We start from the raw sequence: 14,039 nt of genomic DNA, 5'->3' as shown, positions 1-14,039 counted from the left end.
TCTCTGCGCTTAAACGGACTGGAGGGAGCGTGGTAGTGGTACTTAGCAGTTTAACAGATACCGAACAGAAAGGTTTTAAGCAAAGGTTTTTCATAGCTGAATGCCATGTTGATGCAGCTTATTCGGCATTCTCCTTTATCTTGCAGAAAAAAATTCCAAACAAGGTTTAGTTGTGAAAAGCAAAAGAAAATGTGACTGTTATTCAGGTATTTGCTGAAGCAGTGAAGCAGGAGCCCATTAATTTAGGTTAAAGCTCCCCTCTGTCAAACCCTAAATGACTCCCTTCATTTCCAACATAAAGCTACTAATGGTCACAATTACATCATAGGGAAGATTTGTTTCAGTTCCGCAGGTAATTCAATTTTCTTTTCTTCTGCGTGACTTTCTATGTTAAAAGCAATTGACAATGTTTAACCTTACTTTGTTTAAATTCTGCAAAGCCTAAGAAAAAGGGAGCCACAACTGGATAGTTGGCAGGAAACTTAGTGTTTCTGATTAGCTAGTGCTGGCATATGAGTGAATGCATACCTTTCTATATTCATGATTACGCCCATATTACCTCCTTATAGTAACAGCAACTATAGCCTACTCACGATCTGAGTCACAGAGCAGAAATTGCATTTTAAATACTCCCCGGCATAAAAAGACAGGAATGAAACCTCGGCAGATCATGCATAAGAGTAGTGGGAGGTTTCATTCCAAACAAACATTTTTTTTTGCTGGCTGCGGCTAAGAGAACAACTTGACAAGCTGCTGTTTTCTTGTTTTTCAGCAGTAGTTTTCCACTTTTCACAAATAAATTCCAGTAGGATCTGCGTGTTTTGCTTAATAGATGAATTTATTTACACAGTTCGAGACATGTTTTTATTTTTTAGAAGTGCCATATCATATACGTTTGACTAGATGAAAAAGATATCAAAGAGGTTTCAAATCTGTATTCGAATGTAAACTTCAAAGTCTGCAGCACCGCAGAATAACTCACAAAATGCTCAAAACCTAAAATAATATTAAACTATATTCAATGAAAATCTGTCATGCTGGAAGTATGCATCTGTATGTATTGGTATTTGTGTGGTGCAAGCCCAGCTGGGATGCAATGGAGTGATGAACAGAGGGCACAGCCCAGGTTTTGTATCATGATTGATGTGAGAAATCCATTAGGGGCAATTAATCCTCATGGATGTTTCACTTTTTGACTACATCGTTCATCGTCTGCTTTGAGTTTCCCTACCTGAGTCTCACTCACTGTAAGCCCTGTTAAAATGTATTGAAAGTGCTAACCGCCAGTGTCTGCCTGTTAAGATAAGGTCTGCTGCATCGCAGGTAGGGTAGGATGCTCTGGGCTGCTTGCACCTGAGCACCAAGCGCCTGGATACCCTCTCGGGTGATTAGTGCGCTATACAAATCAACATAACATAACAAAACGTGCACATGTGTGAGGACTGAGCGTGTAAGTGTACCACCTAACTAAGCCCAGTATATGCACAGGGAGCCTGTCATAGAAGGGACGTCCACAGAATTGTGATGAACTGTGCAGACCTTGTAAGGTGAGTGGGCATTCATAATGTAAGTCTATAGTGCCTAACTTTGAGTGTTACTGTGTACACTGTGGGCAAAATCTGCACCAACTCACAATTTTGCTACGGTTAGGCCTAGAGACAGGCCCGGACTGGCCGTTGCAGGCACCGGGCAATCCCCCGGTCGGCCGCATGGGTGGGGGCCGGTTTTGGGCGTCAGGGGGCCGTTTTTGTTACAGGGCCGTTTTTTGCAGCATAGCTGCAAAAACGGCCCTGTAACAAAATCGGCCGAAAACCGGCCCTGGCAAAGAGTGCGGTCGCACCCCCAGTAGGGTAAAGGGGGGGCCGGCTGAGCACTTTGCCAGGGCCGATTTCGGGTCCCAGTCCGGCCCTGCCTAGAGACTTGCATGACGCACAGTATTATGCGAAAAACAAAGAATACTGAATGCAGATCTGAATTAATTTCCACATTTCTTCAATCTGTGGTGCATGCAGATTTATCAATTTTCTCTGTCTCAGTTCCTAATTTGGTACTGGCATTTGAATCACCCTGCTGGGCTAAGTTAACTACGCTGCTGGTGTGGTTAAGGATCACAGGCCTCCCCATAAAATGGGGCCATCAGCTAGTAACCAGGCTTGCTACTTGGAGAGGAGCAGATAGAGACAGGATCTGCATGTGCTACTTACTTTTCACACTACACCTGGGAAGGTAGCATGACCTCTGGAACCAGTGACAAGAGGGACTGCCTTTTGAAGTTTTAGAGGGAAGGGGACAGGCAGCTGTGGAAGTTAGGGTCAGGGCTTAGGCTCTCAGAAAAGGCACCATTTTGGTATTTCTCAAAATGCTAGGCAGGAGGTTTGGGACAGGAGTGGAGTGATGATGCATCACCCAAGGATTGGATAGAAGGGCCTACCTTCGTGAACTTTCCACTCTCACTTAAAAACCCTGCACAATGGACGGATTTTGAGAAGAGTCTTCACCTTGGAAAAGCGATGCCAGGGGAATGCCCAGCTGTAGTAGAGAATATGGCTGACCCCACTGCAAAGATGGGCTCAAGGATTTAAGGGGGGATTATGAGTCAATTATTGATTATATTTGTGTATCCTGGGCCCTAATGGCGAGGGTTCGGGCGTGTGGCACCATTGTAATGGTATTGAGAGACCACAATCCTTTGTGGTTGCGTTTTAATATCTACAAAGTGGTAAGGATGGTCATGGATAGCCCTGCCTCATCTGTAATAGTTAAGTCCCAGGGATTTCTCTGGGTATGGAGGCATGCTCATCTGGGTGCTGTGATGAACAACTTGTGTGTCGACCATCTTGATCCACTCCTGGATTGTCTAAACCCCATGGCTGATTTGCAGGATGAGGATAATTGTTTTGCCCGTTTAGGGTTGGCCATTAGAAATCTTCTCATGAAGCCAATTGGACCCATTGTTCCAGGGGCTAGGTGGTTTAATTTCTCCTGCAGAAAGGCCTCCTCCAATCTGCACAGGGCTTTGAAGGAGACTCCTAGAGATAGCAAGAAGAACCAAGAGCTTAGACCTGAGTATAAACGGTCCCTGAGTAGGAGGAAAAAAGCGATCCAATTTGAGTACTGGGAGAGACTGGTACAGTCTTGTAGGTTGAAGGATGCCACAACTATTTGGAAGGTGGCTAAGGACATTGGGTCCCTGGGCTCAAGTGTTGAGGATGTTATTACCACCATTAGATCACAGGCTTGGGTGGCTCATTTTCGTGCCTTATATCGCTCTGACTTGTCTCAAATACATCGGGAGGCAGCGGTGGAATTGCCAATTAAGATTAGCCTAATACTGGAAGAGATCTGGGATTCCATCATGAAATCTCCATCTAGTAAGGCTCCAGGGCCAGATGAGGTCCCTATGGACATATACAAATCCATACCAGAACTATAGGCCCTATTATTATGTAGCTGTTTTGATGGCTTTACTGTCACTGGCCTCCCCAACTCGTGACACAGTGCTACCATTCTACATATCTTTATAAAAGGCGATTTGCATTCCCCTAGTTGTTATCACCTGATTTCCCTGTTGGACTCTGCTCTAAAAATTGCAGGGAGGGTGGTGTTGCAGCGTTTGTTGTCCTGAGTTAGGGAAACAAACATGCTGTTGGTGGTGCAATATGGGTTTCGTGAGGGGCCGGGCACTTCGGAGCAATGCTTACATTTGCATTTGTTTATTAGCAAATAAACCATCGGTAAGCAAGACTCCCTTTGCCTAGCCTTCATGGACCTGTTGAGCGCCTTCAACAGCATAGTAAGATCTAAACTGTGGACCTTGCTGGAGGGTATGGGGTGGATTCTGGGCATGTTCAATGCATTTCGATCTTTCAGCGTCTGTAAAATATGGCCCTACTGGGGAACGCACTAGCAGCTTTCTGCAGGAGAAAGGTGTACGCCAAGGGTGTGTATTGGCCCCTATTCTATTCTTATTGTACATCAATTGCTTTGAGGATGTGTTATCTGCCTGTACTGCAGATGTACCATATGTTGGTAAGAAAAAAACTCCAGCTGTACTCTATGCTTACGATGCTGTTTTGCTTGAGAGAACTCATAAGAGCCTCAATACCCTTTTCAAAGCATGAATTAAATTCATAGAATCTTTGGGGTTAGCCACAAGTCCCTCTAAAACTTTCACCATGTTTTGTGGCCCCAAATCTGTGAAGATGAAGAGTGCATTTCTGCAGGTCCACCCTGTTGCTCCTACGCAGGACTTTTCATACTTTGGTATGGTTTTTGGAGCCATGGGTAGCTGGGGCTCCTGCAGATATAAAACCTCACAAAGGTTTTTCAATGCTGCAGGCAACACTTACAACTTAGCCTCACGCATTGGTGAAAAAAAACTTTGGGTCCCCTCTTGGAGGTCTTAGGAGCAAATGCCAACCCATTCTCACCTACGGAGCTGGTATATGGGGATTTTCTAACACTACTGGCCTTCAGACAGAAGAGAATATGGTCTTGTGACATATCTTAGGCGTACCTGCAGCTTGCACCACTTACATTGTACACCAGGAGTTGGGGATTGAGTATGTTGAATATCATGTTAAACTGGCCTCCTGGTGTTATGGTGCACTATACGGGCGGATATGCATGCAGGTATCAATAGATGATCTCCGACTGCCTAGCCAGCAACAGAGGCCTGGCCATACCCTGGCTACATTATGTTACGCAGGAATTGTCTATACTGGGGAGGCCAGAACTTTTTTCTTCTCCCTCAGCCATTATCAAGGATGACATCACCTGGGGAAAAAGCATTTCTTACCTGGAAAATGTGGCTTAGAGAGGCAGAGGAAGGAGCCAAAACTTCAGTAAGGGTGCCTCTGTAGATCACATCAATATAGAACCATACCTGTCTTGGGTGGATGCCACTTGGGACAGAGTTCTTTTAATCAGATTCAGATTTGGTATCATAAGGTGGCAATTGAGTTTTCTTTTTGGCCAGTTTGACAGCAATAAGGTTTATATCTGTCCTTGAGAAGAAGTCTTCACCCCAGAGTTTGCTTCATTTAACTTTTTTTTGTAAGTTCTATTCGGTATTTGGTATTCGGTATTCTCAAAAAGGTTTTTAATTCCTCTAATTTGAGCTTGCGGTATTAGAAGATGTTCTGAGGCCTTGCTTTACTTGCAAGGGTTAAACTCTCCTACACTTTGCATCTGTATTTGTTTCTTTTTAAAGGGTACCATTGACAGGAGAAAACAAATGCTGTTTCAACAGTCTAATTCTGCCAGTTTGATCTATTCATATGATGACCGTGGGGCATTATGCCGGCAGGATCAGTTTATGGGGACTCTGATTGTGTTTTTATTGATTATTTTATTTGCTGCTTTTAAATTTGTCTTATTGCGATGATCATGAGATTTGTTTTAACAATGCTTTAATGTTTGTAATGTGCTTTTATGGTTGTGTTTCACTGCGGAAATAAAGTATCTGATCTGATCCGACTCAAGGACTTCTGATTTCAATTAGCACCAAAGGCCTAGGACTTGTTTCTCAGGTGCCAGTGGTTCCTGTGCCTCCTACATCCCTGGTTAACTGCTAGAAGGGACTAGAAAGTCTTTTGGGTGTATGGGAGATTCTCAGCGCTCATGTGACAATGCACTCATAGATATAAACATAATCACTCCACTCCTGTCCCAAACCTCCTGCCTAGTATTTTGAGAAATTCCAAAATGGTGCCTTTTCTGAGAGCCTAAGCCCTGACCCTAACTTCCCTGCTAGAAGGGACCCTGAAGGGTTTCCTTGTATCCTCTGTGGACTGTTCCCACAGGAGTGTGTCCTCCAGAAAGATGGGGCCCTTGACTTCTGCTGACCAAGGTGCTCCGGAAGTGGCTAATGGAGGCAGTGGGACCAAGAGGTTGCAAGCAGGTTCGGCGCTCTTCCTTGGCTTCCTACGGGTGCTGCTGAGGAAGGCACGGGCCCAGCAGAAGTGCCAGGTGCCCAACAGGAGACAGACCCAAGTAAGGTGGGAGAGCTAAAAATATCAGGAATTAAGGAATTGCTAAATATTGAGACCAGGAGGCTTGACAAAACACTTCTTATTTTTATTTATTTATTTTATTGTTTTATAGAGCGCGAACTTGACCCTAGGGTATCAGAGCGCTTTACAAGGAAAACATAGCAGTGTACAATAGGAAAGGAATCACAATAGTTAAGCGGACACGTATGAAACAGTTTACATATAATTAACTCCAGATAAGGCCCCCAATTTCTTGAAGAAGTAGGACGGTATTCCGAAGGGAGGCGCTAGTCCGTATTAGGTCAAGGTCTGTGTATTGGTCAAGGACTGAGAATCTGCAGGAGGCAGCATTTAGGAGAGGAATTTACCCATAAGGAAGGTTTTGGCCTCCTTTTTGAAGCGTGCCAGAGAAGAGATTCTTCTGATGGCGGGCGGGAGAGAGTTCCATATTCTTGGAGCGGATCCAGAGAAAGACCGGTTATACGTTTGTTTTTTTCTTGCACCGTGCAGGTTGGAGTAAAAGGTCTGTTGGCTAGAATGTGCTAAAGGAGCAAAACTCAACTTTTACCATTCTGAGAATCATTTCAGGTAATAATGAATGTCATTGGTAATCCTTAGTTATTTTAATGGTGTTGCATTAGTTTATTCTGACATATGTCTTCTTTTTTGATGTAATAACATAATCACAAAGCCAGTAGACCTTTTGGTAACTATACAACAATGTATTGTGCTTAGTATATGGGGGGTCTGATGGCATTAGGTGCCAGGGTTACTGAGGGTGTCACCAAAGGAATTTCCACCTGCCATCATGTATATATTTGTAAATTAGCGCGTAGTATTGAGTAGTATGTGCATAATAAAGTACATTTCCTTTTTATGAGTAAAAGCACTGACTGGACAATTATTTATTTGCTGCTGTACGTTACATGCCTGTGGATTGGGGTAGTAGCCAACACCACCTCTCCTGAGTAGGTCTTGGACCACTCTGACTTGCTAATTTGATAGAGTCATGTGCTACAAATGGGAGCTTGGTTCCCTGTAGACAGAAAGTTTCAGATTTACTACGTGTGAAGGACTCACATCCTTCACAACTAATAATTCAATTTTTACAGTGGGATTTGCTGGCGTACTTCAGAGCAGAGTGTTTGTTTTATGCATATGAATAAAGTGATGTAATTTACCCCACTTTCTTTGCCTGTATGCTTTATTTTCAGATGGCACAGGTCGGAAACAGTAAGTAAGGTATGTCTTGTCCTTTTACTGAGATGGTGCAGGTGTATAAGGAGGAAATTAGCTGTGCATTGCACCTGCAAATGCCATAATAATCCCCCATGGGATTGACGCCATTGTAAAGGAAGGGATCATTAAAACATTTCTCATTTTCCTAAGGTTCAGCCAGCAGCTCAATGAAGTGCAAGCTGAAGAGCACAGTAAACTGCCTAGCTGCGATTTCCATGTCAAACCTCAGATGGCTGCAGGAGGAATCCATGAAACCATCCAGGATGCAACTGTACTTTGGAGACATTTTCAGAGTTAATGAATTAAAAGTCTGCTATGGCTGGTACACCATTAATGTGCACTCATCTGGAAACAGGTAATCTGTGATAAACCTGCCTAACATAGTGTTTGAATTCATGAGCATATGGGGACGCACCAAGGGGTTGAATATTCTGTAAATCTGTGCAACTAAGAAACCGTTATAATTTTCTTCTGTGTAAAGGGCATGAAAAAATTGTGCAATGACTAAGAACATTTCTGTTGACCTAGGAGAAACATATTGCAGACGTCTGTTCACAGAAAAAATGAAACACATAAGAAACAAAAAATATTTTTCAGTCGTTTGTCAGGGCTTAGGCTGCTATTGGGTTGGTTGCAATACATTTAATACAAAGTTAACTTTGATGGTGGTGAATTAAAAACAACTGGCTCCTCGAAACAGGCATTCTTGACATAATATCATGTGTAAAAAGTGGAACTATTCATTACTTTGATTTTACCTTGTCATTATTGATTTCAGGTTCCTATTTTTCTTTAATTTTCATTAACAGAAGATGAATAGCTGATAACAAGGAAGTTATTAATTTCCCTTATTGTTCCTTATATATACAAATATATATTGCACAGTGGTGACTGCTGCTATGTAGTTATGGTTCCGTTGTCATTTCTATTGAAAAGGCACTTTTTTATTTGCTATACCTTTTGACCCCCCTGGACGGGTTTAAATCGAATCTGGCAATTGTTTGCTGTAGACTAAGCTCCAGCATGCACATTTTCATGTAGGATTCTGTGGGCGAAAAAGCAAAATCAGGGGCAAGGAGGAGAATGTGGTTTCCCAGTTTAGTTCCTATAGAAACTTTTGCTTTTTCCTAAAGCCCAAACCTCTGAATGTATACATACGAAGATTGGCACAAAAGTACAACTCAGAAAGCGAGTTTTTGTTTGTTTGGCGTGAATCCATTTAGCAGTGTTTAAGAGGCAAGTGTGTAAAACAGTTGGGTGGTGGGCTTTAATATATATTAAACATATTAAAATATCTTTTAATTCTGAAAGCAGCAACTACTGTAAAAGTCACTTTCTGAAACATGAAAAAATATACAATTAGAGAGTTACCTAAGATGAAAAGAAGAAGGTTCATGTGTGCACCATTGCCATAACATGTACATGATGATTTTATTGCATACTTGGCACTTGCATTCTTATGAACAGGAATAGGGTCCAAAAATGAGCAGCTGAGTAAGAGGTATAGGAAGGAATACTTAGTGTACTTCTTGACAGGCATAAGACAGAGCAACATTCAGTTCTTCACAAAGGTAACCATGAATTTTTAGTGACCAAAATCTCAACGTCAAAGCAGGGCCGGACTGGCCGTTGCGGGCACTGGGCAATCCCCCCATGCGCCACAAGGGTGGGGGCCGGTTTTGGGCCCCTGGGGACCGTTTTTGCTGCACAGCTGCAAAATCGGCCCTGCAACAAAATCGGCCAAAAACCGACCCCTGCAAAGAGCTCGGTCACACACCCAACCTCCCCCCCGGGGACTGGCCAAGCACTTTGCCGGGGACGGTTTTGGATCCCAGTCCGGCCCTGTGTCAGAGTAAAATTCTAAACTGTGAGAAAACCAGAAAAAACATAAATGTTGCGTACAGCCAATGAAATGCTCAAGTTTTTCAGGCATCCTCAAGTTGTAAATTAAATCTCAATTTAAATTATAGAGTGATGAGGGATGATTTACAGAGTATACCTGCAACCTCTGTAGATTAACAGACTATTAACTTTGTGTTGCATGTTAGGTCATTTGTACAACATTGTGTCAGAGTGAAATCTCCTTCCCAGATATTTAGGACACCATGGGCCGTATTACATAAGGTGCCCTGGGGGCAAAATGGGCGTTTGTGCCTGGTTTGTGCACCCAGGGGGCAATTTGGTATTATAGAAGGGGGCGCAGACGCTTGTGCGTCCCCTTCTATAATAACTATAACACTATCGCAATTAAAGCGACAGCGCAAACAACAGAGGATTTCCCCTCATTTGCATAGGGGCGTGCCCTATGTAAATGAGGGAATTTCTTTGACTATGCGCCCGCGCCATACTACAGTCAAAGAAGCCCTCAGGAGGCGCACTGACAGTGCGCAATTTAAAAGGTGGCGCACGTTCAGTGCGCCCCCTGAAAGTGCACTGTGAGAACATGGACCAGCTGCTTCGTGTTTTCACATGAAAGCGCTGCCCTGTGGGCAGCGCGAGCTCCCGGGCTTCCCCAGGGCAGAGCATTCACCATAATGGGACGTATTGGTATTGTTTGCGCCTGGCGCATCGGTGCAAACAATGCCAGTACGTAATAGGGCCCCATGAGAGCAAATTGCAACAGGCTCTTGATTCTCATTTTCTCCATATTTATAATTGGAGCAAAACAGATTAGAGACTGAAGATGTCTAAGTTGAGGAAAATTAGACTCAACATTTTTCCAGTGAAAGGAGTTAGTGCAAGGAGGAGTAACTCATGAAGTACTTGATTGTTGCTGTATCAAAAGATTGACTTGAAATATGCAAATTAATACTTGTAGTCCTGGTTAAATTTGTTTTGCTTAACCAGAAGTGAGACAGTTCTGACACACTGGTTTACAGTGGCAGGGTATGCAATGCCGCACCAATACCTGTGTTCTACGCAATATAATGGAAACTCAGTTAATGGTCCTAACCGGTCTCATAAAACATGCCCACCTCTCAAGACCAGCCACCATTGGTGCTCTTTAATACAACATATACACACGCAGTAAGAGAGGCACATATATAAAGACGTCTAGACAATTCTTAGGTTAGTCCATAGGCCTGAGAGAAGTCACGTTGAGAGGCAAATCATTCTCAGTGTGGTCGTAAATACTTTTATTAATCATTTAGGATATATACAAGCAAATTGTGCAACACAGCCAACGCGTTTCGCCCATGCGGGCTTCTTCAGGGCGAATTATGATCCAAAGTAATACTGCAGGGTATTGGCCCGAAAAATAGGATGAAGCTCTGTTTCAGATTGTCGTTCAATTCTCGAAAAATAACGGTTGACAAGAGAAACGTATGGTTTGTGATTTGTAAATTCAGGAACTGGAGCACATAAGGTTTCATGCTAAACAAATGCATGCTGAGTACGACTGACACAGCTTCACTGCTGCATTTCTGTCTGTTCAAACCGTAAAATTTGAATACAAGATCAGTAGTTTGTACTGATGCGCATCACACAAAACAAAACAGTTACAGGCTGAAAATCTGTTAACTTAGGGGATCAATAAGTCACAATTTATTTCCAATGGAAGGATTTCCCAAAATTAGGAGTTACTCAAAGCAAGTCCTTGACTGCTACTCTATATTAAACTTGGCCTGAAATATATGAATTGTAATTTACTGGCGTTAAGTGATGTTTTTTTGAGGAAATACAATGGCACGGCGATTCTCTGCATTTCACTGTTTCAACGTCTGTGAAATTTCAGTACCAGTAGGGTGGTTTAGTAGACATTGTGTGGTGTGATGTTAAATGACTCTAAAGAACCACAGTTCACAGTGTAATTTGATGCAAACCACTCACAGGAATGGAGAACTTGATGCAAACCACTCACAGGAATGGAGAATTTCACACAGTTTAACAGATAGATTCCTGAAAGACTGGCTAATTTGTTCCATGTGCGAAATTTTCAGCTTTCTACTATTTTCTTATTTTGCCAAAATTGGTTAATCACTAGTTGATTCCATAGCAAGAAAATGAGGACATTTTGAATGGAAACTATGCCCTTTAACTTAGACATATAAACCTGATCAACTTTTACATCAACAATTAAAAGAGTTATTGAACCTGGTCTTTTCTGTAGGGTTACCCCAGATTTGAGTGATGGCCCTAACAAGCATTAATTCTGTGCAAATTGATTTATCAAGTGGCAATGCATCTAAGATGTTTCCAATTTGAGATACCACAAATGCCATATATTTACTCAGAGGCCTTATGTAAGTATAAATGGCATTCAAAAAAAGCCTAATCCTAATAACTTTACATAGTGTCCATTATCCCACCTACCCTTCCTTTTAACAAGGGAGTTTTTTTGGTAGGGAAATTGTACTGACTTTAATGTGTTTATGTTAATGAATATTTTAGGTAAATAAATAGAGCAGGTTGACATTCGTAAATGGAAGTATAAGAGGACATGGATATATGTTTTGATTTATTTTGCAGATGGTTAGACGCGGATAAGACATTATGAAGAAGGATGGTAGGAGAACTAGATTGAAGAAAAGAAACAAACAAAAGAGAAAGAAGATGAAGGACAAGGAGTATTTGTGGGACTGAGGTCTAAGATTCATTGCGATATTTTTAAAGTTCTGTTTGGGAAACTTTTAATGATGGCTGCTCAGGAAGAGTGAATACAAGTTAATGCATAATGCTAGCCTCCTTGTCTTTAATAAAATCATGAGTCTTTATTCAGTTAACCTATAGGAATAGTCATATTCTGTGATGGTTTCCCAAATAGCTGAAAACATCAAAATCACTGTGCAGTGAAAAGTCCCCTTTTTACCACATTTAGGAAAGTATATTAACAGCTACTTACCCACTCTTCTTCATCATACTCTGAATGGTGAGGGATGGAATCTTGTCTTGTTATCGGGGACAGCTGGTCTTGATGTGGAGTCTCATTTTCCTCTGCATTGATCTTGGGGTCAATGAAATTCTTGAGGCCACATCCAGGGCCTGCTGTGTAAAGTGCTAAAAGGGCACTGCTTACCAGTTGATCCTTAAAGATGTGCACAAATAATTCTGTCTGGAACGAAAAAACAATATCCTATTTAGAAAACGTTGCTTTTATTGATCTATACACAGAGAATTACTCTATCCCAATACAATCTGTAAAAATAAGTAAATCGATAAAGAGCATATCACTTTGATGCTCCTTTTGTGCTACATGGTATATTACACAGAGATAAAGTAATCCTGACATGAGTTTAATTAAAAAAAAAGGATATGCAAATGTTGTTAAAAAGAGTTAAAAACCTCATCTCTGCTTCCATAGAATAGATGATTCAAATTAGCTAGTGGTTTACATCATAAAACACAAGGGAGAACCATCCTTTTATCTGAAGTAGAAATTAAGGCTAAATGAGACATAGAACATTCCAATCTTGCTGCAAGTAAGACAAACACTCTATGAATGCTAACATTATGAGAAATATATCATTTGGAAGACTGTGGCAGCACGAGCAAGATGACCATTTGTATCCTGAGGAGTAAAGGAAGTAGTTAAAAGCCAGAGAAGAGTGTTTCAGCAAGAAGGTGAAGACTCTTACTTGCCAGAAAAAGTTCCAAAGTGAAGGAGCACCTTTATAATTTAGGGAGATGCAACCAGTGATACAATATTTTCTTTCTGCCTACGAAATTTACGTTTATGGGTTTCCTTCTCTTGCTTCCAAGTGTTGGTGGCAGGGTGAAGCCTGGAGTCACAGACAGTGTGCATGAATTAATACAGAAGTAGGGAGATCTTGGTATCAGCAGTAATATGCCAATGCTGCAATATGACAGGCTCCTTAGTCTTGGGCAGGGTTAAAAAGGAACAATTATTGCTGATATTGCAGTAATGCAAGTGACAGTAATGCACACTCTTACAGCAAGGGATAATTTAAGTAAGAAAAATCAATGTTTTGATACGCCACTCTTTTAAAAACAAACTCTCAGGAAGTTTATAACCCCCCGTTTTCACAACGAGTTGGAGGCATTCCTAAAAATATTTTGTCTGGTCCATTTCATCCAACCCTACACCAGTCTTTCGCCATACCAAACAATCCTCTATACAAGTTAACTGAACAAACTCTTGTTTAGACTTGACTCTAATAGGTGCTTTGCAGATGGATGAGCAAAATATATATATATATGAATATTCACCTTACCGAGAAAAGTGCTAGGAAGAGACCAACACACTCTATAGGAAAGAATGTATATGCACCAAACAATTGCAAAAGAATATATAGGATTATCCATAAAACCACATTCTCACAAAATAGACCAAATAGAAGTAATTCTGGAAGTAACTTGAATACCCTTTCAAAGTCTGAATACACTATCTATGATTCAGGAACCAACTGAGCACCGCACTCTATAGAAAAGCATGCAAAAAGGTTACCATCTGCAGACCACTCCGTTTCTAGAAGGGACTGGGTCTTCTAGTCTAGACTAACTGGTCCAAATAAACGTTTGTTTCAACTGAACTGAATATTGGTCACTTGATCAAGAAGACCTTTCATAAACATCATCTGCCCTCTGGAACAATTTGTCATCAGACAATCCTCACCTGTCATCACTAACCATAAATCAGTTATGTGTCCGTACTGAAATTTTACCAACCAGAAACTAAGCTAAATCATTATGAAAAATATAAAATTACAAAGTGGAACTCAAGATCCAGACACAATCTAAGTTAGCTGAAAGGGCAAGTTGTATAGCATGCTAAAAAACAATAAATAAAATAATTAAAAAATGATAACATATCAGGACCTGATTTAGAGTGTCCTGGAGGGGTAGTTT

General features: G+C 41.5%; 1 protein-coding gene across 2 annotated transcripts in view; it reads right to left on the bottom strand.

The window, feature by feature from the left end:
• The window catches only part of INPP4B (inositol polyphosphate-4-phosphatase type II B), a 1,970,577-nt gene that overhangs the window by 574,324 nt on the left and 1,382,214 nt on the right, over positions 1-14,039 (bottom strand). For both annotated transcript variants that reach the window (XM_078676858.1, XM_078676856.1), the window contains one exon: positions 12,076-12,285. In XM_078676858.1, the coding sequence (XP_078532984.1) occupies positions 12,076-12,285 (210 nt within the window). The remainder of the gene's footprint in view (positions 1-12,075; positions 12,286-14,039) is intronic.

The sequence above is a fragment of the Lissotriton helveticus genome, chromosome 2_1, assembly GCF_964261635.1.
Source record: "Lissotriton helveticus chromosome 2_1, aLisHel1.1, whole genome shotgun sequence".
Taxonomy (NCBI): Eukaryota; Metazoa; Chordata; class Amphibia; order Caudata; family Salamandridae; genus Lissotriton; species Lissotriton helveticus.
The sequence above is the reverse complement of the archived record's forward strand: the minus strand, read 5'-3'. Positions and strand labels throughout refer to the sequence as shown.